Genomic DNA, 26,634 nt, shown 5'->3' with positions numbered 1-26,634 from the left:
AGACCACGTAAAAGTGGTGAGACATCCAACTCTAGGTGAAAGTCTCCTCCTCCTTTCTAAATTCCAGTGCAGATTAAGTTTTAAAGTTTCAACAGAAAATACCAAAGTGGAAATGTTTGGCCTTAATGCACAGCACCATGTTGAGGAACGAATAAATAAACACAGCATATCAATTGTCAACATGGTGGTGGAGGAATGATGATGCGAGCTTGTTTTGCAGCCATGGGAACTAGACATGTTGCAGCACAGACAACTATATGTTCACGGACTCGCAAAAGTATGGCGTCACAAGAAGGTGATTGGTTACTTGTAATGTGGACCCTGGAACAACCTTTATTATGATGATGTGGGAACGACACGAGGATATCAGATCGTGCATGACACGTTTCCAGCTGTTAGTATCATGGTTGCTAGGCAACCTGGGCAGCGCAACGGAGGCTAGACCGTCCCATTTCACAAGCCTCGCACTTCCGGCCTTAGTGGTCTTTGAGTACGCGGCCCTTGAGGATCGTTGAGGCTGCGTACTTTAAGGCTGCAGACCCTGAATTGGGATACAGCCTTCAAGACATGTTGAGAAGGTAATTTATCCATTTATATCAGCTGTGATGGATCAAGGACACATCTAAAACCTGCAGGGACACCGGCACTCGTGGACTGGGATTGGGGACCCCTGTTATAGACGCGCATGGACATTATCAGTATGGTTACGATGGAAACAATTTAATAGTATTTGATCTGAGGACAAAGTTTCACGGCATTTCTATAAAATGATTGAATTGTTGGAAGGACCTTTTGCTAATGTATACAAAATAAATAGTAAGCACAGAAAACTGAATTTTTCTCTGCGCTTGTTCCTAACTTCATACTTAAACAGGAGAAAACAACTTAGGAAGCCTCTGAACTGCAGCCTATGTACATTTTTTTTCATGAGAAAGGATATGAGGTATTTTGCAAGAGATGTTTTAAATATTTTCAACAACGTGATCATAATCGGAAGAGAATGGCTGGATGGATATTGATTTATATCCCACTGCTGTGTGGACAAAAGTACAGGCTTATAGGACATGCTGTTACACTTACAGGACATGCATTTGCCATGGAAACCTATGCCATAAAGGAGGTTTTGGACTTATGTGTTTCCTAAATGCTCCCACTTAATAACAATAACAATAACAATAACAGCATTTACAGTTGACTGTGGAATATATAAGAGGGAGGAAACATCACAAACTGAATTGTTGCAATGATGGGAGTAGCAATCTGAGCAGTCAACAAAGATACTCCCTACTCACACCCTGCCACACAGCCAGCTCTGAGATGTTTTTCAGCATACTTTTGGGAGGATGACCTATTTAAAGTAATTTTAAATAAGGAATCTGTGTGCACACTTCAAAATTAAATCTAATCAGATTACGATCAAAGTGTCTGCATGCTGCATTTAAAAAGTCACTTTAAAAACATATTGTTCAGTTTCAGAATTTTAAAGTAATTTCAGCCTCATAGTGACTCAAATATTTACCTTATCTCCAACTGTGACAGATTTTTACATCACTTTGACAAATTAAACATGACACATGATCGAACATTGATGAGTATGAGTTGTATGGTAAATATTTCAGAGGATTGCCTGGCTGTTTGACAGCTGCATTACTATCCATAGAATCAAGCAGTTAGCAGCATAGATTTCATTCTTAGCTGATCATATGTACATAATCACCATCACTGTCCTGACATTTGAGATACACAGGCTTGAAAAGTGTTCATAGCAAACAAACCTCTCACTGGGATTTCAGTGTTTTTAAAAATTGAAACTGCTGCAGATTCATTTGTTCTGTTTTGACTGTTTTTGATTTTTTTCACAATGTTGATTAAGTAAGTTGAAATTATGGAAAATAACCTTGAATTTTCACTTACAGATGGCAGAATTTTTTTTTTCAGTGGAATAATTTAGCTTTGACAGCGACGTTATGAATGAGGAAATGAATCGGAGTGTCAGTCACGCAGTTCAGTTGCGGCAGGAGGGGAGGAGTCAGAGGGAGTTAGTTTAAGAAAATCTGTTCTAGCAATCTAGCAAGTTTAAGACATAAAGTCTGTTACCACTGTAACTAACTCAGAGTTTTCCCTCATCTCAGAGTTGTTAGCTAAATCTGCTTACTGGAGTACAGCCCACGTGAGGTATATTTCTTCATACAATCATTAAAACGTCTCCCACGTGACGTACGTGCAAAACGTAAACCCGCAAAAGGCACACTGAAAAACGTACATGCCCCCCTAAAACAGCCATCTTCTGAGACGACCACTTTTGACAAGAAATTTCTCGACTATGGAGAAGTTACAGTAATTACCGAGCCTGTTCGTTTTCTCTTCTCATTTCTGTTTCACATTAAAAATGAGGGCGATTATTCTGCTCCTCCTCTTCTGCTGCGCAGTGTGTGTGTGTCTGCAGGTAGGTGTTGGGTGCTGAAGCGGAAAACAGGGTTGTTCAGGCGTCACAGATTGGTCTTGGCCTAATGCTTCTCAAAGAATAAGAGCAGAGTTTTATTTTGATACATATTCATTAAGTAATCGCGTGCTGGCTATATCAACTCCGCAGGAGAAACATGATGTAGCCCACCTGGTGTAATCTAAAAACAAATGTAGCTCAAATCATTGTATAAACTACAAATATGTTTATATAAGGGATTTTGAAAATTTAATCATAGCCTAAATACTTTGACTTATGTGGAAACGAAACAGCTTCTGTGTTTCTGTAAATGCTGCTATCAAAGGTTACATTTCTGTACAAAAACACCCAAATTGAGCTGTTTTTCAGTTTCGTGTTTTAAGTTTGGGGTTTTGTTTATATTTACGTTTCATACTGAGCTATTAAGTGAATTGTTGCTGGATGTTTTTCTGTCAGTTTGAATAAAAAATGTTTTCAGAATATATTATTAGGTTTATTTTTAGCTTTATAGTGTTTATTGAAGTAATTAATTATGTACTGTGTATTGTGTATATACAAAATGAAATGAAACATGGGATTTTAAGTTGTCAATAACTTTTTTCCAGTCACTCACTCTCTGCAGTATTTCTACATGGGATCTTCTGAGGTCCCAAGCCTCCCACAGTTTGTGGTTGTTGGGATGGTCGATGACGTTCAGATGATTCACTATAACAGCAACACCAGGAGGGCTGTGCCCAAACAGGACTGGATGAGTAAAGTCACAGAAGATGATCCACAGTACTGGGACACTGAGAGTAGAGGGTTCAGTAATGCTGAGCAGGTGTTCAGAAACAACACTGAAATTGCAAAGCACCGCTTCAATCAAACTGGAGGTTTGTTTAAGATTTATCTTATCTTTTCATCTTCATTGTAAACCAGCACTCACATGTTCTCCAACTGCATTACTCCAGTTTTTGTAAATGACATCATTTTATTTATATGTCTGTTCTGTGTTGGACTCATGTCTGAACCTGAATAAAGAACAGTCTGATACAACACACACACTGAAGAGTCAGAGACCATCAGATGCTGCTCATTTGCAGTGTTTCTGACTCAATAATAAACAATCACTAAATGTTTTAAAATGACATGTTATCTCCATAGATTAAATCTGAATAAATTTATGCTCGCCAACCCCAGCTACTGTCTTTTTGTCTCATTCTGCATCTTACATGACGGCTGGCTGTTTAAGAAGTAATCAGCTCTTCTGTTTTGGTGTCTGTGGATCAAGACTTCTTTGGAACACACTATGATTTTGCTTCTCTCTCACACAGGTATCCACGTTGTCCAGTTAATGTATGGCTGTGAATGGGATGATGAGTTTGAAGATGTTCGAGGATATCACCAGTACGGCTATGATGGAGAAGACTTCATAACATTTGATGTAAACACGGAGACATGGATCACTCCAGCACCTCAGGCTGTCATGACCAAAAATAAGTGGGATCGTGATGCAGATTGGAATAGGAAGAGGACAAAGTACTTATCTCAGGACTGTGTTGACTGGCTGAAGAAATATGTGGACTATGGTCAGGAAAGTCTGAAGAGAACAGGTAGGTTTCACTCGAACTGATTTAGTTTCATGCCACGTCTTCTCCAAGTTTTGGAAGGGAATATTTAGGTAATGCAATGTTACATTTTTGTAATTATAAAGCGAAATATAATATTTAATTGCATTTAAGAAACATGCAGAAGGAGATGGGAGAATACAACTCATCTTAAATGTGTGTTTTTTTTGAGTAAGAAATCTCTTTTATAATATTTTCATAAATACAGAGAAATATTGGAATTGCTATTATAACATTTTCTTGAGCACAAGCTGGGTACCTTGTGGTTGAGTGTGTTTTGTTTGCACATGATATTCTGTTTTTGTATTTGAAGTTCGAATTTTGTTTCACAACCTGGTCAACTGATGTTGTATTTGAAATTTATTCTGGTTTTAGGCATGATCGCTGTGGAAAATTGAAAATGTGAAAAAAAGGGTTATTTTGTTAAATGTAATCATAATACCAGCATTGTACATATTCCAATGTAATAGTAATAATAATAATAATTATTATAACTGTTTAAAAAGAGAATCAGTAAAATTTCTCTGTCGCTCCAGTTCTTCCCTCAGTGTCTCTCATCCAGAAGACTCCTTCTTCTCCAGTCATCTGCCACGCTACAGGTTTCTATCCTCACAGAGCTGAGATGTTCTGGAGGAAAGATGGAGTGGAGCTTCATGAAGGTGTAGAGAAAGGAGAGATCTTTCCCAACAATGATGGGACCTTCCAGATGAGTGTTTATCTGGACCTCAGATCTGTTAGACGTGAAGACTGGATGAGATATGACTGTGTGTTTCAGCTCTCTGGTGTGAACGAGAACGTCATCACTAAACTGGACAAAGCAGTGATCAAAACCAACGAGGGTAAAAGTGAAGGTAGGAAACATGCACGTAGTTTAGTGTAAAAATCATGCGGTTCATGTGCTTTTATTTGAGTTTGATGAAAAGTGTAAGTTGTATACATGATTAAGAAGATTTTCAGACTGATACTGATTTGTTAATTTCTTAATAAATATTACCATTTAAAGTTTTGGGTGCTCTGATTTAAATTATTGTCCAGTTTGCTGTCTTTTCACAGTTTATTTAAATTTGCGAGCATCTTTTTTTTGCATTATCTGATTAGCAAACTGATGTTTGTCTCTTTTAACATGTTTCATTTGTTCAGGTTATGATTCATTTGTTGTCGTGTCATCTACAGGAAATTCACTCGCCATGATCATCCTGATCATCGTTGCAATGCTTGTTCTCGCAGTGATTGCTGTTGGTTTTATTGTCTACAAAAAGAGAACAGGTAAGAGACAAAAACAGAAATCTTTTTTACTCTGTGTTCTTCTTCGGTGTGAAGGAGGACATCGTCACCAAACTGGACAAAGCTGTGATTAGGACCAGTGAAAGTAAGGCTTAATTCTTACTGGTCTGATTCAAAAGCTGTAGACTTTGGGTATAAGCCAGTCTAAGAACAGTAAATCTCATTAGAAAAACTTCATAAGTAAACCTTTAGAAAGAGGGTGGGAATTTAAAGATAACAGTGTAAATTTTATTTGACAGTTTTCTATTTACTTTTATTTTTATGTGGTAAATATGAATATTTTTCAGTAAATGTAAGTTAAAAAGCACATATTTGACATAACAGAAAAACGTTTTAACCAATAAACAATCATTTATGACGCTTCTTCTGAAAAAAATGAACAAATTTGTTTTCTTTTTTTAAGCCTTACCAGGATGGTCCAGGGTCATGATCATCTATATTGTCATTGAAGCTTTTGTTGTCCTCTTTGCTGTAACTGGACTCATTATGTCACGGTCTGACTGGCAGACCGTGGGGATATGGGGGAATGAGGACCCAAAATGCATGGTTCTGCGACGCAAACAGTGCACTTTATTTACAGTGAAGGTAACAGATGCACAATAAATCCCCTTTGCTCCCTAGACTCCCATGTGTGTGTTCCCCTCCGACGTCCGTGCTAGTGCTCCCGGCAGTTGTGTTTCTGCACACCCTGTGCGTGCTGCCCTTCTGGTCCCTCGTTCCACCTGCAGGACAATACAGAAGCAGCCATTAAACACTGAACCCGCGCGTGCACGATCCGCACTTCCTACTACTACACACTGACTTGGAGTCTTCGCTTAATGATCCCACACCGGTGGGAGCTCCAACACTCTCCTAAGTAGCTCCCCCGACGAGCCCTGATCACCAACAGGTGTGTGGCAGGAACTTCAGGTGTGGCCAGTCCTCCTGCAGGGCCACACCCATCAGGCCTGCATGTGGCTGTTCTCCATCCTCCAGCCACACATGTACACACCCTGCCTCTGCATATGAGTGGAAACCCGAACACAGCATAGTGCAGAAAAACACACATCCCCAAATAACAACAACACTAATAATAATAATAATAATAATAATAATAATAATAATAATAATAATAATAATCCATCCTGCTCACGGACCCCCGAGTCCTCCAGAGCCGGGTCCGTGACACATTATTTATCGAAAGAAAACAGGTGAGACAAAAAAGTTCATGGCTTAAGCATTTTACTTATTTGTCCAGATTCTAAATTGAAATAAGTTTCGGGTTCAGACACAGCAACATCCGAAGCAAAAGTGATGTTTAGGGCACCAGTGTCATAATTATATAATTATTTATATGGTCCAAGGTAACCAGTAGTGTAGGAAGGATTGGGTATCAGTATTCCTGTATTTACAGCTGACATGTGTTTTCTTGTTTTTACAGCCAAATGTCCTCAAACTTATAAGTACATTTTAAATTTCTTTGAAAACCTGACTTAATTTAATGACCGTATTATAATGAGATTTGTAGTAATGAGTAAATCTCAATTCAAGCCTGTGAAATTGAGGCACACAACGATGGGACCCGCTGTTAAAGTTTCTGGGCTGCCTTTCCTAATAACAGCCATCCCTCAAGATTTTTTCCACTTAAAGCAATGCAGGATTGTAATATCTAGTCCGTTTACTGGTGGTGGTCAGAGGGCCCGGTGGCACCTGTGTCCGGCAGCCTCGCCTCTGTCAGTGCGCCCCAGGGCAGCTGTGGCTACAATGTAGCTTGGCATCGCCAGTGTGTGAATGTGTGTGTGAATGGGTGAATGACTGAATGTAGTGTAAAGTGCTTTGGGGTCCTATGGACTAGAAAAGCGCTATACAAATGCAGGCCATTTACGGAATTTTGGCCATATCATAATTTTTATGCTTATTTTCCAACTTCAATCTGTATAAACTTGAGTGCTTATTGGATTTAAGGATATCAGGTGATGTGTATTTGCGTAATGAGTGAGGGTGTGGCCTAAGGAGATTAACACACTATATAAAGGTGTGCATAATTGTTAGGCAGCTTCTCTTTCTCAGTCTTTCAGAGGGATGCAGCACTCTTGAAATTGATGAGATATTGGGGTGTGAGCACAGAACCATCAATCGTTTTGTTGCAAATAGCAAACAGGGTCGCAAGAAACGTTTTGAGAAAAAAAGACTAAAATTAGCTGCCAAAGATTTGAGAAGAATCAAACGTGAAGCTACCAGGAACCCATTATCCTCCTGCTGCCATATTCCAGAACTGCAGCCTACCCGGAGTGTCCAGATTTACAAGGTGTTCAGTTCTTAGAGACATGGCCAAGGTGAGGAAGGCTGAAACCCGACCACCACTGAACAAAACACACAAGTTGAAACGTCAAGACTGGGCCAAGAAATATCTGAAGACAGATTTTTCAAAGGTTTTATGGACTGATGAGATGAGAGTGACTCTTGATGGACCAGATGGAGGGCCCTGTGGCTGGATCAGTAACGAACACAGAGCTCCACTTCGACTCAGATGGCAGCAAGGTGGAGGTGGGGTACTGGTATGTGCTGGTATTATTAAAGATGAGCTGGTTGGACCTTTTCGGGTTGAGGATGGCCTCAAAATCACCTACTGCCAGTTTTTAGAAGACACTTTCTCTAAGCAGTGGTACCAGAAAAGATCTGCATCTTTCAAGAAGACCATGATTTTTATGCAGGACAATGCTCCGTCATATGCATGGAGCACTAGCTGCATGGCTAGCCAGTAAAGGCTTTAAGGATAAAAAAAAAATAATGACATGGCCCCCTCGCTCACCTGACCTAAACCCTACTGAGAAACTATGGGCCCTCTTAAATGGGAGATTTACAGTGTAGGAAAACAGAACACCTCTCTGAACAGTGTCTGGGAGGCAGTAGCGGTTTTAGATACGGGCGACACGGGCGGTTGCCCGGGGCGGCATCACTGGCATCGGCAAAAAAAAAGTTGCTCGTACTCATGCTGCCCCGACGTCAGCCAGCGCATATTGGGAATGGCATAGGCACCGATCGCCCATTTGCTGGGAGTAAGGGTGCCCTCCGTTTGCGAGGTGCGCCTGCTGCTTGCGGCACTGGGAGGAGAGGGCGGGGCAGCGGGGGATTCTCTGGCCGGCTGGAGCAGCATCTAATAACCAACTCGCAAAATAAAACAAAATAAAAACAAACCAACAAACACAAAAACACCAGACATTATGATACAGACTTATAATTTGCACCGATGTTTTTTTGAAATTCTATACACGAAAAGTGAGCGCGAGAGCCCTCGGTGCGCCTGCTCGCTGCTGAAGTCAAAGTAAACTTTATTGTCATCTCCGCTACATACAGTCCAGCATATAGAGAGACGAGACGATGAGACTCCAGTTACAGCAGTGCAAGTAAACAAACAATATATATAAGAAGAGTAAGAAAATAAATACACACTTTAGGACTCGGGGTAAAGGGATCAATAACAATTTAAAATTTATAATTTACAGTTTGATGATTTAAAGTTTCACACACAACCCGTCGAAAGGGGAGGGGGGCCGGCTGCTTCCAAATAGAGCACATTTCATTCATAATGTTGTAAATCCAAGCCCATTATGTATTCATGATTTGAATCCTGGGTTGTGTGAAATCCCAGAAATACACCTTAGACAAAGTGAATCTGTGAACTAAGGTGTAGGTCTATTAGGTTATGTTGTGGTGAGGGAGTGTTCGCCGAGGGCGCCAAACAGGCTAGGACCGCCACTGCTGGGAGGCTGTAGTTGCTGCTGCTCAAAAAGTTACAGATCAAGAAACTGACAGACTCCATGAATGCAAGGCTTGTGACAGTTATTGAAAAGAAGGGTGGCTATATTGGTCACTCTTTTTTTTTTTTTGACATGTCAAAAATGTGTATATGTCAATTTTGCGTTGTTTTATTATCTGTTACTCATCACCTCCACTGGGATAGCTAACCTGTAAAAGACAGAAACTTAACCAAATGCATTTTTTTTTAAGTTTTAATGCCCCTCAATAAGTCACTGACATGATAAAAACATGAACAACAGTCGTGGTCTTTTACTTTTTCTCCCCAGGTTCAAAGACTTCTTCTGATCATCCTTCTAGAGAAAATATAAACAGCAAATCACAAACTATTAAAATTAAGTGTACTTGATCTCTGCTCACACATTAACTGTTAACATTACATATAGCCATCTTTCTAAGAATGCTTTTGCAATCTTTTTTCTGATACATATTAATTAAAAATATTTCTGCATTTTTCACTGGAACTGGTTTGACCCACCAGCTCTAGACATCAGGGACACCTCTCCAGCTGCCAGTTCTTATCTTGCTAAGAAGTACTGGCATAAAGCTCAGGCATTACAGCAGTCACAGTCATGGCTTTAAAGTGAATCCTGCATATCATTATATATGTTACATATTACTAGTGATCAAGTAACTGTTCCTTTTTATTTATTTATCTTGTCCAGTTTTTTATTTATAGTCCTTCATCTGGATGTTTTTCGTTTTTTTCTTTAGTGTCCAAGACACCTGGTAATTCTGCTGGAGATATTATCTGTGACAACGGTAAGTGATACAAGTACTGCATTCAGTCAGGTTTGTGCTGTATTGACTGATTTTAAAATAAACATTAATTATGTGCACGATGAACGAGTTTTACCAGTAGGTTTCACTCATTCCATGATGTATTTTATATTTTCAAAACCCTCCTCATTAATAAATATTTGATTTTTATCAGAACAGAAGACAGAAAAAGTTTGGATCAGCCTGTGAGCTTCACCAAGGAATCTTCAACACTGAACCTCTGAGAAAAAGTTTCTGCTGCAACAGAAGTTAACAATTTTTCTTCACTGATTTGATGCAGTTCTTGTCACAGTCCTAGGTTGGTGACCCAAGTATTTTGTGTATTAATATTATTATTATTATTATTATTATTATTGTTGTTGTTATTCTGTGATTTCTCTGTTTTATATGACTTGTAGTGTTGATTTCTGTTTTTGTATTCTAGTTCTTAGGTTTTGTTCTGGTGCCCTTCTGTTTAGTATAGGTTTGGTTCTGTGCCCACTGTTTCCTGTTTTACTTTGAAGGTCAATGTATTCTGTTTTGCTTCCTCCCCATCTCGTCTTTGTAATTAGTGTCAGCCATGTCTCCCAGGTGTTTGCTCTTTGCCCGTTCCCCTTCTGTATTTAGTGTTTGCGTGTGTTCCTGTTCGTCATCGCGTCGTCCCTCATACTTGTCTCTGTGTTCTGTTTCAAGCTCAGTTTCTAGCCTTCCCAGTTTAGTTTCTGTTTTGTCTTATGCCAGCAATAAAGCTGAGGTCTTTGAGTTTAAGTTCCGCCTCCACGAGTTTGCATTTGGGTCCTATTCCTGCCTTCACACAGCTGCTCCATGACAGTTCTTCCATTAGGAGCATCACACGCAGCACTCTTAATGCAGTTCTCAAATCAGTGACGTATTTCCTCATCCACAGCAGACTTTCTCATTGTTTTTGTAAACACCACTATTGTGTTAATTAATTTTCCATATGAATGTCACAGCTCATCAAAGCAGTTTGTACTTTTGTCACTCAAAACTGCAGATTTCTCACTTACCTAGATACTGTTAAGCACTGGATTTTGTCTTTTCAATCAGATTAATTCAAACTTTTTGTATGAACTATATGCATTATGTGTAAGAGAACAAGTCCAGTTACACACTGTCAGTGGTTTTAGTGAAATTGGCCTTCAGTTGAAAGTAGATAGAATGTGTGGATAGAACAGTGCAGAAAGTGGGAAAAGAATGCAGAAAATAGTCTGGGACAGAGTTGAACCTATTTATGTTTAAATTATGTTTCAATAATGCCAAACACTTAAACACATAATTGAATTACTTTGTTTTACATATTTGGCACATTCATATGAGGACATGAAATGTTGCTGCAAAAAGAGAATCACCCAGCTGTCAGCTATGTAGAAAGGATCCTGGTGTTATTTGTCTCTCAGAAACAGTTCATAACTTCCCTTCAACTCATTCATGTCACCTAAAAGGTAAACCTGTTTCTCCATCACCTGTTCAGCTCTGATGGTTCAGTAAGGACATCTCCTGGTTTCATCTTCATGTTTCCCTCTCACCAGATATCCAAACCGATATCATGACCAGCAGCTTTACAGCTGTGGCTCCAGCAAACATCAGCTGATACTAAGAAGTAATATTAAATAAATTCTAACAACAGCTGATCAAGCTTAAACGTGCTGCTGTTGTTTAGCGCGACATCCGCTGGTTTCCTCTTTCTGGTGCAAAGTGGGCGATAAACAAGCAAGAGAGACAGGACTTGCATCAGAAAAGCCGATCAGCTGATCATTGATCAGTTTCATGATTGAATTAGCAACAGGAGGGGGAGAGAAGAGGCAGCTGTGCAGCGTAAAGACACAGAATAACTCCAGCTTTGTGTCTTTTTTTCATTCTAGCAGAAGTACGGGACAAATTGTGTTCCTTTTCACCTCAATACCTTTTTCTTCTGTTTGTCTGCCCACAGCCCGATGGCCAGTCCAGCTGTGCTCTCAACTCAGCCACCATCATGCCCCTCCAGCTCATCAGCTGGGAACGTACACCTGGACCAAACCAAACCGTGAAATAATGAGGGCGGGGCCAGAGGCTGACTGGAATTATTCTGTGTTGCCAAAAACAAAACAAAACTAATGCTAGGAAACAAACACGTTTATAAGTACTTTGTGAAGCATTTTTTATGGTTTCTTTTCTTTTTTTTTTTACGTACTAATAGAAAGTTTTCATCATTTTCCCCCTTACAGGCGGCCCTCGCCACACATATTGATTTAAAATTAATACCAATCAATCCACTGAGAAACTTAACAAGGTTTTATCCACTGGAGGGAGACCAAACCACCACGATTCAGTGAAGCTCGGCGAAATCATATTTGATATGTATTCCTCATCAGTTGCACAAAAACAAATTTTAAAATTTGTTCTGTGCCTTTAAAGACGCTGTAACCTCACAGACCCCAGAGGCAATCTGTACCAAACAGCTAACCCCAGATTAAAAATACATAAATAAATTATACATTGTATACCCAACATAACTACACCTGTCATAACATAAAAAATAATAAAGATAAGATGAACCAAACTTTAACCCTTCCCTTCATCATTCATGGTTCATATGAAGATATTTTACTTTCAGTTTCGTTGATAACCCTAAAGGCTGCGTTTACCCCAGATTTAAGTGACGTTTACTCTCAGAGTAAATTCTTATTGGCTCAGATGGAGCCCAGTGGTGACATACCTCCTAGTTCTCCTCCTTTTCTCCTATTTTAGCTTTAGCTTTTTCTGGACAACTGAAACATAAAGTCTGTCGAAGGTCATCATCTTCTTTCTTATCCTGGGGATACAGGGAGCAGCGGCAGGTCAGTTTGACTGACGATTTCTGTCGAAAACTGTTTGACGAGTCCCGTCTTTAAATCGTTCATGACGCATTTTTAAACGTTGTTACTCTTCTGTCTCTCCAAGCACTCTAACAAATAAAACATCAGGGAGGAGGCCTGATGCTAATCTGGTGACAATAATCAAAACTGTTATTTTAAAAACGGAATACCATTTTAATTTTCACAAGGAATTAAAACATTTTCACACAACAGCTCACCATTAAAGTTCACTAAAGTTCATTTGACACAAAGTATCTGTAAAAAACTTAGATGTTTAATTATTTGTTCAGCATAAGCTGTATATAAAGAGCCACATGTCATTAAATGGAGTTTATTGTGAATACTTTATGTTTTTTTCTGATGTTATTGCTTCATTAACAGCGCAATGAGGTGACTTTTGTTGTCCATCCATCTATTCGCTCCCGCTTCTCCTTTTCAGGGTCGCGGGGGGCGCTGGAGCCTATCCCAGCTGTCATAGGGCGAGAGGCGGGGTACACCCTGGAGAGGTCGCCAGTCTGTCGCAGGGCCAACACACAGGGACAGACAACCATTCACACTCACATTCACACCTAGTGACAATTTGGATTATCCAATTAACCTATCCCCACAAGCGGGGACTTTTGTTGTTAGGTGTATAAATAAAATTGAATCGAATTCAAGTGAACTGAATTGAGATACAAATTAAATAATTATTTCTTTATAATTGAATACAGTTTATGTATGTAAAGTGCCAATACACTTTACATACCAGCATGAGCTAATGTTGGTATCACTGCTGAATGATCAATAAGAAGCTGGAAGTGAGAAATGCCAGAAAAGTTTTGCAATTTAAAGACACTCAACCTCAACCAGTGAGCGCTAATGAGAAGTTTTAAACTCACTATGTGCCTTGGTCACTAACACTAACAGATAAATCCATGTACTTTTGATAACTGAAAACTCACCTGCAAACTTAATTAATGAATAAAAGATAAAATCCAAAATGCTTAACATAATATTCTCAGAATATCAGTTACTTAACATTAGCTTTTTATTGATAATGTCAATCAAAGATATTGGAAGTAAAGCTTTCTGTAACAATTTTAAGCTTTAACAAAATCCATGAGAAATAAAATAAACAAAGAAAAGCATCGATATTGATATTTAGAAAACCCAACACTGAAATTCTGAAAAAACAACAACAAAAAAACAAAGTCTGGATAGTCACATCAAAAGAATTAAATCAGTTCCTATAATTTGTAATATAAAAAATGGAAATAGAAAAGAGAACAACTTACTTTAGAAGTCATGCTGCTTTATTCAGAAGAAAGAAGAAACTTAATCGAGTTTATGGTTAATTCAGCAGCTAACAAAAGCAAAACAGATTAGAAGTAATGTGTACTTTCTTTAACAGTGAAAATGAAAATATAGTCAAATTAAAGTTATAATGAGTTCAAATCATTCACCCAGGGCAGCGGGGGACGCTGGAGCCTATCCCAGCTGTCATAGGGGGAGAGGCGGGGTATTCATAAATCTATTTTGTGTTTATTGAAGGGACAGCAGGATTATTACAGGATGTCTTTAACGTGCTGCAGTTTTTCTTATTGTGTTATTTTAAAAAAATCAAAAAAATCTGTGTTCCTGAGATCTCACAACATTAACTGTTTCTTACAGTGACCCACTCTCTGAAGTATTTCTACACTGCGTCCTCTCAAGTCCCAAACTTCCCAGAGTTTGTGACTGTTGGGATGGTTGATGATGTTCAGATTAATTATTATGACAGTGACACGGAGAGAGAGGTGCCCAAACAGGACTGGGTGAACGGTGCAGTAGACCCACAATTCTGGGAGAGGAACACTGATATCTCCAGGGGTTCCCAGCAGACGTTCAAAGCCAACATTGAGATTGCAAAGCAGCGCTTCAACCAAACTGGAGGTTTGTTCATGTTTAATTTTTTTAATGATACACGTGCTCTTAATGTTTTCAGTGTGTTTTGTTTTCAGTAGTAAACAGGTTTGTATACAAATGAAAATGTTTCATTCAGATTACAGATTACAATTATTAACATAATAATTCATAATGAATGTAGAACTACAGTCTGGAAAGCTTTAATTTAATTCAAACAGCTTTAAGGATCATGTTTGTATGAACTGATATAATTTGTCAGTTAACTGGTTAGTTGATCAAAATAATTAAGATAGATTTGCAATATTTGCAGTTTTCTGTTCATATTTAGGATTTTTTTTGTCTCTGAAACCTTGATGATTGTTTCTGATACAATTTCTCAATAATTGATTAATAAGAAAATAATCTCCAGAAAATCTGCAGGATCAGAATAATCAGTCTGAGGTTTGAATAGTTTACAATTATTGTGAACTAGTATTTGACTTTTATTAAAAACAATCCTGGACTGAAACTCTCCTTCAGTGGAAGCTTCTAGAAAAACCTCCAGATGGATGGAAACTTAATACCCAGGATCAGGATAAGTGAACCATGTACAAAGGTTAACAAACAAAGTTCAAAGAGGGAGGCATGAAGGACAAACTGCATGTTTATTCCTAAGCAGCAGCCAATAAGTGAACAATTTCCAGCCTTTTGCAGCCACAGGTGAGTACAATCAACCAGTCATTGCTTCTTGGAGCATCACAGGATCCCAGGCAGCCAATTGTCTTTGAGGGTTGACACACTGCAATCTGCATACAGGAGGGCTGGCACGAGTCTCCAGCTAGCCAGTCAGTGAGTACTGACACTCTTGGATTTGCTTGAAGAGAAAAGGGTCCCTCAGTCGCTCCGAGGCACAGGCACATGTGTGTTGGTCTTTATGGAGGCTGTTTTTCTTTGATAAAGAGAGTATGTAGAAATGTTTCCCCAGTATTTATCTCCCTAAGATGCTCACACTGTTCAGTGATGATTATCTGTAAGTGGCTTCCATTGAGCCAAAAACAACAGATGTTAATATCCTCTCTTAATAAATGACCATGGATCAGTGCTTTCTTGTAAAGATATTGTCAATTCCTAATGTATGCTGTGTTCTACAGTTGTTCCTAATGTAAAGTTTTTCTTTCTGTCAGGTGTTCACATTGTGCAGCAGATGTACGGCTGTGAATGGGATGATGAAACAGGTGAAGTGAACGGATATGAGCAGTTTGGTTATGATGGAGAGGACTTTATAAGCTTTTACCTGAAGACAGAGATGTGGGTCGCTCCTGTACAACAGGCTGTCATCACCAAACATAAGTGGGACAGTAACAGAGCTTTGATCACACAGAGGAAGAACTACCTCACCCAGATTTGTCCTGAGTGGCTGAAGAAGTATCTGTACTATGGGAGGAGCTCTCTGATGAAAACAGGTGAAATCATATAACATGCTGTTTTTTGGCCAGAACAATCTTAATATTTTCCTTTTTCTGACCATTAAAACATAAAAGCATTGACACCCTCGCCCCATCAAAAAACATCACAGTTAAATTTTCTCTTTCTCTCATTTCCATTCACACATTGACATTTGCCTCTTTTACCCTTTCTCCTGATTTCTCTGTTACTCCTACATATTAATTACAATTGTTTATTTTTTGTTTTTTTATCATATTTTCCTTTTGCCCCAATTTTCTCTGGCCCAATTTATCCACCATTTACACACTGACATTTATAACCAGTCTCTCCCAGCCTCCATTTCTTTATCATACATACACATGCTAATAGGCTTTTTTAAAGCCTTAACTAAGGCATTGAAATTACATTACATCCCACAGGAATTACATTAGTATGTACATAATAGTAATATAGCATCTATCTTCCTCTTCTCTCCTTAGTTCTTCCCTCAGTGTCTCTCCTCCAGAAGACTCCGTCCTCTCCAGTCACCTGCCACGCTACAGGTTTCTATCCTGACAGAGCTGAGATAGTCTGGAGGAAAGATGAAGTGGAGCTTCATGAGGGTGTGGAGAAAGGAGAGATCCTCACCAACAATGACGGGACCTTCCAGATGAGTGTTGATCTGGATCTTTCATCAGTCACACCTGAAGACTGGCAGAGGTACAACTGTGTGTTTCAGCTCTCTGTTGTGAACGAGGACATCGTCACCAAACTGGACAAAGCAGTGATCAGGACCAACAAGGGTAAAAGTGATGAAGGTAGGAAACACGCATTTAGTTTACTGTAAAAATGGTGCAGTTCACGTGGTTTTATTTGAGTTTGATGAAAAGTTTAATTGTATACAGATTTATTAAATTTATTAAATTTTTCATACTGATACTGATTTGTTAATTTCTTAATAAATATTAACATTTAAAGTTTTGAGCGCTCTGATTCAAATTATTGCCCACTTTGCTGTCTTTTCACTGTTTATTTAAATTTGCGAGTATCTTTTTTCCCCGTATTCTTATTTAATTGCCAAACTGAAGTTTGTCTCTTTTAACGTGTTTCATTTGTTCAGGTTATGGTTTATTTGTTGTTGTGTCATCTACAGGAAATTTCCTCGCCAGGATCTTTGCGACCATGAAACAATGGTTCTCGCAGTGATTGCTGTAATTGGTTTCATTGACTACAAAAAGAGAACAGGTGAGAGACAAAAACAGAAATCCCTTTTACTCGATGGTTTATCCAAAACAGAATAAGCTCCACAAGGGCCAGAGTCACCGTTCCATAAGAATAGGAGCTGTGTGACAATGTGAGAAAAGATACGATATATAACATTTTATAAATGTAACTGAAATTATTTTTTCTTTGTAATTGAGAAAAACGTCCCCCATCTCATAAGTAAAACTTGTTTCTATTCTGTTTTCTCTGATCCCCTATGCCCTGCGTAGAATAAAATGTTTTCTGTATTTTATGTTAAATAATTTTTTCAGGATCATTCTTGAGAAAATTTCAGATCAGAGCAGGATGTGGACTAACAGTGTGTTTGTGACGTGACTTTCTGAGTCTCTAGAGCAAATGATTCCTAAAGCCTAAATGACAAACAGCCCTGCAAACAGTGAGATTACTACATTTACTATTTTACTTCTTTTTTGTGCTTCAAAATCACAAGAGATGATTGCTAGATTGAAGTGGGAATGTTAATATATCTTATTTTGTCTTTTTAGGTTTATGGACAAATTTTGGACTGAAACAAGAAGCATCAACAAGCCTCATTTTCCCCCATAAACTGTGACCTCATCAGCTGTTCATCATTCACATCATAAAATGAAGTGTTAAGATCTAGTTATGTTGTGGATTTTTTTATGACATATATACCTGTATACACTGGACATATACTCACATATATGCTATGTAATCACATATATTTGTATACACCATACACACCTATACTGTAGTGTTTTATATATTGGAATCACTGTGTTAAGCATTTAACCTACATGCTCGAAATCACAAGACCCATAAATTGAGGTCAAATATTATCTACATTTATATTAATAAAGTTTGTGTTGTATGAGCACATGCTGATGAATACTGTTTGAAATGTAATAATTGGGATCAATAAGTAACCTCTGATAGTGTTATGGCCAACCCCATCCAAACATAGGGTTAATTCAACTTGGCACTGCTGAGGATGCACCTGAGACTCTTTTCTCCCAAAGTTGTGAAAAACCTTTCTTTATCAAATATAGTGGCCCACCTCAAACCAGAGTTTGCCAAGGTTGTCAGGATGATTAACTGTTATCTGTGAGATTTGTAGACTTTTGGACTCACTCTGGCCATAAAACTGACAAAGGGACCCAATTAAAAATGATGGATGCTGGGAATAGGGCTCGGAAAAGTTATGGAGTAGCCCAGAAGGTTAAGTGACACAAGTGTCGGAGATTAAAAAAGCTACAAAGTGCAAGTGGGTTTGACAACCGCTTGGGGGGAAAGGATTGACAAACACATTACATCAATAATTGGGGTAATATTGATATTTATAGTGTTAAACAAGTATTTATTAGTTTAAAATGAATACGGTCCAAGTAAAAAACAAGGAAGGAAAGTTACCAAACAGCAGGAAGAGGGATCACTGATCCCATATAAAGGAAGGTTGGATATGCCCCGGGCAGCTTTTTTTCCTGGCTGTCATTTTATGTGTCTCTGCTGTTTGTGCTTAAAGGCTCTACACCCTTCGCTTTGCGGGCTTGCTATATGCTGTTGTGCGGTATTGTACTGTTTTGCTGTGCATATAACACTGTTTAATAAACTCAGTTTTAAGAATTCTACTCTTTTCCAGAGGATCTAAATTGATGAAATGGTGCAAGTTAAGGTGGTTTTGTTTCATGGCTGCAATCAACCTACTGTTAAAAAGATTGAATTGTGCCATAAAGTGTTGCTGCTCACTATAAACTTTTGGTACCAAAATATGGTGTAAAAAGGGACATTAAGCAGGCATTGCTGGAGGGGTTAATTGAGTTGGGTATCTTAATTAGCCCTACTATGACTGAGGTCCCCTCTCGAGACTCTTTAGTCTGTAGACTCACAATGTGAAGTGTTGAAAGAAACAATTGTACGTTCCTATGAACTGGTACCTGAGGCCTACAGGCAGAAATTTAGGAATCACAAGAGGTCTAGCAGCCAAACATACATTGAGTTTGCACATGAAAAGAGGATCTTTTTGATAAATGGTGTGCTGTTAAAGGAGTTGGTGATGATTATGAATCACTGCACGAGTTAATGCTATTGGAGGATTTAAAAAATTACCTGAGAGAGTCATAATGTTCTTAAATGAACAGAAGGTGACATCAATGTCAAAAGCAGCTGTGTTGGCCGATGAGTTTGTGTTAACACGTAGGAATGTTTTTTGGGGGTTTTTTTTGTTTTTTTTTACCCCTAACTCTCATCCAGAAAAACCCACAGCCTTGCACCCTGCACGGTTTGAGTCTGGTCGCTCCGCTGCTAGGCCAGTGAGACTACATTGACCTCCCCGTGAGCTCACCTCCGCATGAGGGTCATCTCATTGCAGAGTGTCTGGCATAAAAGCGCAAACAGCAACTCTCCTCACAAGCAAAAGGGGTGGGACTGACTAAAGCTACAGAGAATGGAATGACATTGCAGCCTGACTATCACCACCCTGATCCCTGTTTCAAACCCTTCATCCTTGAGGGAGTAGTTTCACTGACTGGGAATCCGAAAGGTCAGCAGCCAGTAAAAATACTGAGACACGGGGGCCTCTCAGTCCATCATTAGAGAAGAGATCTTACCATTTTCAGAGGAGTCATTCAGAGGAGTAGAACACAGATTCATATCTGCCTCTTTGCACACGGTTCACATCCAGTCTTCCTTAGTTAGTGGGATTGTTAAAGTTGCTGTTCATTCTGCATTGCCTATCAAAGGTATTGACTTGCTGGAGGCAAAGTCATGCCCATTCCTGAAGAGTTAGACAGACCGGAGCTGAATCTGGAGTCTACCTCAGCATGACAAGCCTGATATTCTTCCAGCTTGTGTAGTTACAAGGGCTCCATCAAAGTAATGTCCTGACTTGGCTGATTCCTTTGAGGTCAGATCTCTCTAGTGATGCTGTCACATTTAAGTCTGGATCTAAGGGTCAGGCCAAAGTTCCACCTGCTGATAAAGCACAACCAGCCCTGCATTTGCCAGTCTCCCGAGAAGAATTAATTACAGCACAGAAAAATTCCCAATTTGTCCATCTACCAGCTCTTAAGCAAAAATGAAGACCTTCCTTGTTCTGAGTGTGATTTTTCTTGGACTATCCGAAGCAGCAGCAGGTGAGTTGACCCATGTAGTTATCTTCTATAATAACAGCCGAACCAGCATTGTGTTTATGTGAAGGGAAAAACCTTCACATAAACACAAAAACCTTCTGAACCTTCTGGATAGCAGTGTGTAGCCAAGGAAGCAGAGGCAAGTTAAAAAACAAACAAACAACAACAACAACTTTAAAAAAAAAAGTATTTACAATTTAAAAAACTAACAGTAAATACGTAAACACCTCTTCCAAGGGGTCAAAACATTGAAGAAAAGAACAAAATATCAAAATTATATTTAACAAACAAAAAACTAATTCAGCTGTGGGTGAAGTTATAATCCCAAACCATAAAAGTTAGTTTAAGATGAGTGGAACAGCCAGCGTCTTGGTTTTGCTGGTAAACTGGTTAACACAGTGAACAGGATTTATGAAGAGGTGCATTTGTGAGTATATTTATGACTGTTTTATGATTATAGTATCTACATTATAGCTTTTTTAGCGCACTAAAATATCTTTATAGAACTCTAATATTTTAATTCTGCTACATTTTCTGCTGCCCCCATGGCCAGATCTCTTTAAAATATAACCATCCCATGACTTGCTCATCATCCCTCCCGCTACACTCTCTTATTGTTGGTAAGGCTCACCCTGATAGGTCAAAGCCAGAGTCCTTCTGGGGCATGAACTCTTGCAGGATGGGGCTGTCCTGGGCAATATAAACTGAGTGCAATGCAATGACTGTCACAACTACAGGGATTAAAAACAGAACTATAAAATTATAAAACAACTCATGCAAAACCAAAAAACAAGCATGACATTTACACCATGTGTGTGCACCTGTACAAAGTATGCTGTAATGGCTGAAAGATTTCAGGATGTGAACATCATATGTTAATAGTCACCTACATAATATTTCACAGATAAAGTGAATAAAAAGACATTTTGAAATGGATCAAATTATTATAAATCTGCATATTTGTGAGGTGTTTGCAAAAATGTATTAATGAAAGCAAGTTTTAAGGTTTCTAATAAAAAACATGATGATGGAAAATCTAATGATAATCACAATCATGTTTCTGATGTTTAACAGTATGCTCCTCTGTGTGTTATTTTCTTGTGCCACAGTTACACATTTGCTGCAGTACTTCTACACGGCATCATCAGGAATTTTCCAGAGTTTGTGACTGTGGGCGTGTTAGATGGGCAGCCATTCACGTACTATGACAGTAAAATAAAAAAAGAGAGTCCCAAGCAGGACTGGATGGCAAAGAGTGAAGGAGCTCTGTACTGGGACAGACAGACTCGGGCATCCATCGCGGATGAGCAGATCTTCAAAGGGAACATTGAATTTGTGAAGCAGCGCCTAAATGAAACAGGGGGTGAGTAATGAACAGGCGTTTAGAAACATCTGGGATTTTGTGATTCAGTTTCTATAAAATCCAACTTTCAACCACTAAAACTTAAAAATGTTCCATTCACACTAATTTAATTGTTTAGCACTAATTGACAGCAGCAGTGACTTTGAGGGACCAAACACACAGGAGACAGTTTAATGAGGTGCAGAAGTGGTTTATAAAAACAGAGGAAGTCTAATCTTAAAAGTAGAGCAGGTCTTTCTCTGCAATCCAAACTGGGAACGCTCCTATAGTAGTGAGGTTAAAGCTCGGCCTGCTACCACAAGTAAGCCTGTAGTGTGAGAAGGACGATAATATGATATGATGAGGGCTTTCAGATTTGATGGGGCCTGATTAGGACTTTGGATGCTGTCTTATTATTTGGTTTTTGGTTTGTTATCAATTTTATTTTCACATGTCAGTTTTTAGTAGACAAAAAGTTGGATGGAGGATTTTCTCTCTGCTCCCCTCCTATTGGTCAAATAAACTGTAAGCTCTGAGATTCAATTCAATTCAATTCAATTCAATTCAATGTTATTTATATAGCGCCAAATCACAACAACAGTCGCCTCAAGGCGTTTTATATTGCACAGTAAATCGTACAATAATAGATAGATAGAAAAACAATCATATGACCCCCTATGAGCAAGCACTTTGGCGACAGTGGGAAAGACAAACTCCCTTTTAACAGGAAGAAACCTCCGGCAGAACCAGGCTCAGGGAGGGGCGGGGCCATCTGCTGCGACCGGTTGGGGTGAGAGAAGGAAAACAGGACACAGACAAAATGACAAGATGTGACCACAGACCTCTGTTAGCATTCAGGCAGTAGCTTTCACTAAAAGAGTATCTACAACACTATATACAAACCCAACAGTTCACTGAAGACACACATGACAATTTGTCGCTAAGGGTTTGGAGGCCAAGGACAGGTTTGCTGCTGATGTCAGTTACTCCCAGGGAACAACTGCTGCAGAGGGTTTTTAAAGCGGCCACTTGATGATGGGAACCAATCAGCAGCTCCCATCTCTCAAATCATAAAGAGCACGATTAGTCCATCCATTCACTTCTCCTTTTCAGGGTCGCAGGGGCTGCTGGAGCCTGTCCCAGCTCTCTTAGGGCAAGAGACAGGTTTCCAGTCTGTCGCAGGGCTAACACATAGACACAGACAACCATTCGGCAATTTATGGGCAATTTAGTGTTTCCAATTAACCTATCCCCACTAACTGCATGTCTTTGGACTGTGGGAGGAAGCCGCAGAACCCCGCAAACACAGGGAGAACATGCAAGCTCCATGCAGAAAGACCCTGGCCTGATGGTGGAATTAAACTCAAGACCTTCTTGTTGTGAGGCAACAGTGCTAACCACCGTGCTGTCATGATTAGTTTAAGCTTTAAATACTGTATGTGCCTATATATTATGTATATAGGCGTGTAACCTGTAGTCCTATTTATACATTAGATAGGGACTCAGAGTGTAGCATCTCAGTCTGTTTCTGTTTTTTCTCTGTAAAGTTTAAACTCTGTTGATGAGAGTTTGTTTTAATTAGTTTCCACTGAACCAGTAAACAGCAGGAGAAACAGTAGATCCTCTGTTTCAGTGACTGTCGATTGGTTGATGTGTCTGTATTGAGATGAGACTGTGCTGCAGCTTTGCTCTGGTTCACTGTACTGTTTCTGTCTTTCAGGTGTGCATGTTTATCAGGAGATGTATGGTTGTGAATGGGATACTGAAACAAATAATGTGACCGGCTATGATCAGCTGGGTTACGATGGCGAGGACTTTTTGGCGTTTGACCTTAAGACAGAGACGTGGATCGCTCCAAAGCAGCAGGCAGTCATCGCTAAACAAAAGTACGACTCTGACAGAGCTCTCTCAGCCAGACAGAAGAACTACTTCACTCACATTTGTCCCGAGTGGCTGAAGAAGTATCTGAACTATTCAGGGAGCTCTCTGAGGAGAACAGGTGCAATAACACTGGATTTTAACTGGACTTGGAAAGACAATCAATCAGCTATAGGTTGATTGATTGTCAACAAACATACAATTTGTTATAATAACAATAACGAACACTTATATTTTTTCAACAGTTCTTCCCTCAGTGTCTCTCCTCCAGAAGTCTTCCTCCTCTCCAATCACCTGCCACGCTACAGGTTTCTATCCACACAAAGCCAAACTGTTGTGGAGGAAAGATGGGAAAGAGCTTGATGAGGGTGTGAACAGAGGAGAGATCCTGCCCAACAATGATGGGACCCTCCAGATTTCTGCTGATCTGGATCTTTCATCAGTCAAACCTGAGGACTGGAGGAGCTACGATTGTGTGTTTCAGCTCTGTGGTGTGAATAAGGACATCATCACCAGACTGGACAGAGCAGTGATCAGAACCAATGAAGGTCAGTCTGCACTCAGAAGTGATGAAGGTCAGAAGCACACATTTAGTTTACTGTAATATAATAGTGCATAGTAAAGAGCAGTTCATGCAGTTTTATGTGTTAAAAATAGAACAATTTTGTCAGTTTATTTCACACTTAAAGTCTAGACTGGGACATGTTTCCTATCTTGAAATAATTATGTGAACCTGCTGAAAATAAAAGTGAGTTGTATTTCCAAACTAAGAACATAAAAGGAATTTAAGACTCTTTACCAAACACTAATGCTTTTTCCCAAATCATGTTTTACCTTGTGAATGAGCAGCCACAGTTAACAGAGTATAGTTACTCCAGTTTTATAAGACGAGTAGAGGTAATGATTTGATTTTGGAATCAAGTTTACTGACTAAATTAAAAAGGATATTTTTATTCTCAGAAGTTCAGTGGGCACAAAGACATCAGAGTTAAATGTGGGTAAATAAGCACAGACACAGTGAATATATTCAGATATGAACAACAGGTAAAGCATATAGTGACAGACATATTGTCTATAATCAGTGCTGTTATCTGTTTTGATTGGTGATCTTCTCTATCCTGTTTCATCTGTTCAGGTTCTGATTTGTTTTTCTTTGATCTAAAGGAAATTCCCTCTTCATGATCATCCACATGATTCTTGCTCTGGGTGTTCTTGCTGTGATCACTGTGATTGTATTCATTATCTACAAAAAGAAGACAGGTGAGAGGACAAAGCAGATTTTGTAGGACTTTGAGTTTTGAGTTTTTGTGGCGGGGTGTGGTTGGCGGTGCTGCTGCAGGGGAGGTGAACGCACCTGCAGGGCATCTGCAAAGATGCCTCGCCGGGTTAAAAGTGTGCTGGGTCCTGGATTTCAGTGTTGTTGTTGGTGTGTATGTTCGCGAGCAACTGGAAAGCCGCAACCGCGTGTTAACAGCAACCGTGTGAATAAAATGATGCTGAAAAGCATACAGATGTGGTCGAGTCTGTCATGACTTTATCACACTGTTTCATCCAGCAGTTATTACAGTAAGGCTCAGAGCCAGAGTTTACTGAGAATGACTGTTGGATAATAAGACAAGATCACAGAGTTAAATACATAATGTTTAACAAACCCTGTTTTTTACTTTCTTTCATTACAGACAAACGACCTCCATCTCGTAAGTGAAATGTTTCTGATCTGTTTTCTTTGAGTTTTATGTGCACTCTGTAGATTAAAAAGTTTTTCAGATCTGTCAGTTGTTTGTAAAAGTGTTGTGGACTAACAATGTGTTTCTGACCTACAGCTGTAGAAAACCATGAGGTCCAAGAGAAAATGATTCCTTATGAAGCCTAAATGACAGACATCACTGCTCACAGTCAGTTCATTTCAACATGAGCCACAAAGAACAGATTTTATGATGCCATCAAAAACCGGTTCAATGTGTGAGTTTAAACCAGATATAACTGACGTTTGCTCTCAGGATGAATTCCTATTTATTCTGATGGACCTTTGACACCTGAGCAGGAAGCACTGAGTCTCTTTTTGTGGACAATAAAACTAATAAAGTCTCTTAAACGTTTACATGTTGATGGTCTTAATGTTCCTGCTTCTCCTGGGAATACAGGAGGTGACGACAGGTTATCTAGGAATTTTATGTTTTTGTCTTTTTTTTTGTGGCAGCCTTTTTCTGCATCATTTGATCCCCAGAGATAAATAAATAAATAAATCCCTGTAGATTATAATTATATTATAACCTTAATGTACTTCTCATCTTATTTCCCAAACGGTCGCCAATGTGGACCGATCTTCATGCTTTAACTGGTACAGATTTTACACTGAATATCCTTCCTGACACAAGCCTCCCATTTATTCCTGCTTGGACTGAAACAAGGAGTAGACTTTCTCATGACTCCCTGAGTCTGGGTTTGTGTCTCCTCCTGGTCTTGAACTGGGGATTGTTCATGTGTGAGGTGAATACATAAATGCATAAAACAAACAAATCCTGCATTTCATGCTAATTCCCAATAATTAGCATTTATTACGGAAAAAGGAGAGTAGAGATTAGTGTCAGTGTACAGGGAAGCAAAAGCAAGGATAATACGAGGGAAGAGGGTGAGAATTGGAGAGCTTACTTGTCACAACCTGATTACTAGCCCGGGCTGACGAGGAGCCGGTGTTCTGGGAATCCATCCTACCTCAAAAAACATCCTAGCCGATGTTTCTGCGCAGACGCCGCGCATGCGCACAACACCAAACCCAAATTAACTTCTTTTTCTGTCACCCATCCGGAATACTTCTTAAGGTTATGGTTATGGTTAGGGTTATGGTTAAGGGTAGGGTTAGGTTTAGTCACAAGTCACCGTAAAATCATAATACGGGTAGGACGATTTGTCAAAGTAGGATGGTTTCTCAGAACACCGGCTCCTTATTGGGAGCCGTGGGGTTGTTTTTTTTTCTTTCTCTCACCCTCTCTCTCGCACCTTT

At 39.3% G+C, this 26,634-nt stretch overlaps 4 protein-coding genes across 6 annotated transcripts in view; all 4 read left to right on the top strand.

Annotated features, from left to right (window-relative positions):
• Positions 1 to 26,634, top strand: part of LOC147303385 (class I histocompatibility antigen, F10 alpha chain-like) — a 101,303-nt gene that overhangs the window by 35,735 nt on the left and 38,934 nt on the right. The window lies entirely within an intron of this gene.
• LOC147303390 (class I histocompatibility antigen, F10 alpha chain-like) lies at positions 2,265 to 10,653 on the top strand. The gene is made up of 8 exons (XM_086280907.1): positions 2,265 to 2,450; positions 3,049 to 3,315; positions 3,757 to 4,035; positions 4,587 to 4,901; positions 5,224 to 5,316; positions 5,738 to 5,919; positions 9,847 to 9,894; positions 10,072 to 10,653. Exons 1-8 carry the CDS (start codon positions 2,390 to 2,392, stop codon positions 10,099 to 10,101), a joined length of 1,275 nt encoding a protein of 424 aa, XP_086137033.1. The 5' UTR covers positions 2,265 to 2,389; the 3' UTR covers positions 10,102 to 10,653.
• LOC147303389 (class I histocompatibility antigen, F10 alpha chain-like) lies at positions 14,400 to 18,868 on the top strand. 2 transcript variants are annotated; one of them, XR_015126955.1, is made up of 6 exons: positions 14,400 to 14,660; positions 15,797 to 16,075; positions 16,538 to 16,855; positions 17,191 to 17,282; positions 17,573 to 17,697; positions 17,807 to 18,868. XR_015126955.1 is itself a non-coding variant. In XM_086280889.1 (5 exons), exons 1-4 carry the CDS (start codon positions 14,474 to 14,476, stop codon positions 17,241 to 17,243), a joined length of 837 nt encoding a protein of 278 aa, XP_086137015.1. In that variant the 5' UTR covers positions 14,400 to 14,473; the 3' UTR covers positions 17,244 to 17,282; positions 17,459 to 17,576. The 2 variants fall into 2 exon arrangements, 1 of the variants encoding a protein (XP_086137015.1); XM_086280889.1 differs by lacking the exon at positions 17,807 to 18,868 and having other exon boundaries at positions 17,459 to 17,576.
• LOC147303388 (class I histocompatibility antigen, F10 alpha chain-like) lies at positions 20,325 to 25,535 on the top strand. 2 transcript variants are annotated; one of them, XM_086280884.1, is made up of 7 exons: positions 20,325 to 20,413; positions 21,520 to 21,773; positions 23,473 to 23,751; positions 23,876 to 24,178; positions 24,795 to 24,890; positions 25,310 to 25,327; positions 25,454 to 25,535. In XM_086280884.1, the coding sequence occupies exons 2-7, from the start codon at positions 21,656 to 21,658 to the stop codon at positions 25,501 to 25,503; spliced, it is 864 nt and encodes a 287-aa protein (XP_086137010.1). In that variant the 5' UTR covers positions 20,325 to 20,413; positions 21,520 to 21,655; the 3' UTR covers positions 25,504 to 25,535. The 2 variants fall into 2 exon arrangements, 1 of the variants encoding a protein (XP_086137010.1); XR_015126954.1 differs by lacking the exon at positions 20,325 to 20,413 and having other exon boundaries at positions 21,543 to 21,773; positions 24,766 to 24,890.

This window comes from Aulonocara sp. 'chitande type north' Nkhata Bay, linkage group LG22 (genome assembly GCF_057382095.1).
Source record: "Aulonocara sp. 'chitande type north' Nkhata Bay isolate Kocher_YH1m ecotype deep benthic linkage group LG22, A_spYH_male_GT1.1, whole genome shotgun sequence".
Lineage (NCBI taxonomy): Eukaryota > Metazoa > Chordata > Actinopteri > Cichliformes > Cichlidae > Aulonocara > Aulonocara sp. 'chitande type north' Nkhata Bay.
The sequence above is the reverse complement of the archived record's forward strand: the minus strand, read 5'-3'. Positions and strand labels throughout refer to the sequence as shown.

Coding starts and splice junctions, on each gene's coding strand:
- LOC147303390 (XM_086280907.1), top strand. CDS start 2,390: ATGAGGGCGATTATTCTGCTCCTCCTCTTCTGCTGCGCAGTGTGTGTG. Junction 3,316..3,756: donor CCGCTTCAATCAAACTGGAG/GTTTGTTTAAGA, acceptor TCTCTCACACAG/GTATCCACGTTGTCCAGTTA. Junction 9,895..10,071: donor AGATATTATCTGTGACAACG/GTAAGTGATACA, acceptor TTATCAGAACAG/AAGACAGAAAAAGTTTGGAT.
- LOC147303389 (XM_086280889.1), top strand. CDS start 14,474: ATGGTTGATGATGTTCAGATTAATTATTATGACAGTGACACGGAGAGA. Junction 16,076..16,537: donor GAGCTCTCTGATGAAAACAG/GTGAAATCATAT, acceptor TTCTCTCCTTAG/TTCTTCCCTCAGTGTCTCTC. Junction 16,856..17,190: donor CAAGGGTAAAAGTGATGAAG/GTAGGAAACACG, acceptor TGTCATCTACAG/GAAATTTCCTCGCCAGGATC.
- LOC147303388 (XM_086280884.1), top strand. CDS start 21,656: ATGGCAAAGAGTGAAGGAGCTCTGTACTGGGACAGACAGACTCGGGCA. Junction 21,774..23,472: donor GCGCCTAAATGAAACAGGGG/GTGAGTAATGAA, acceptor TCTGTCTTTCAG/GTGTGCATGTTTATCAGGAG. Junction 23,752..23,875: donor GAGCTCTCTGAGGAGAACAG/GTGCAATAACAC, acceptor TTTTTTCAACAG/TTCTTCCCTCAGTGTCTCTC.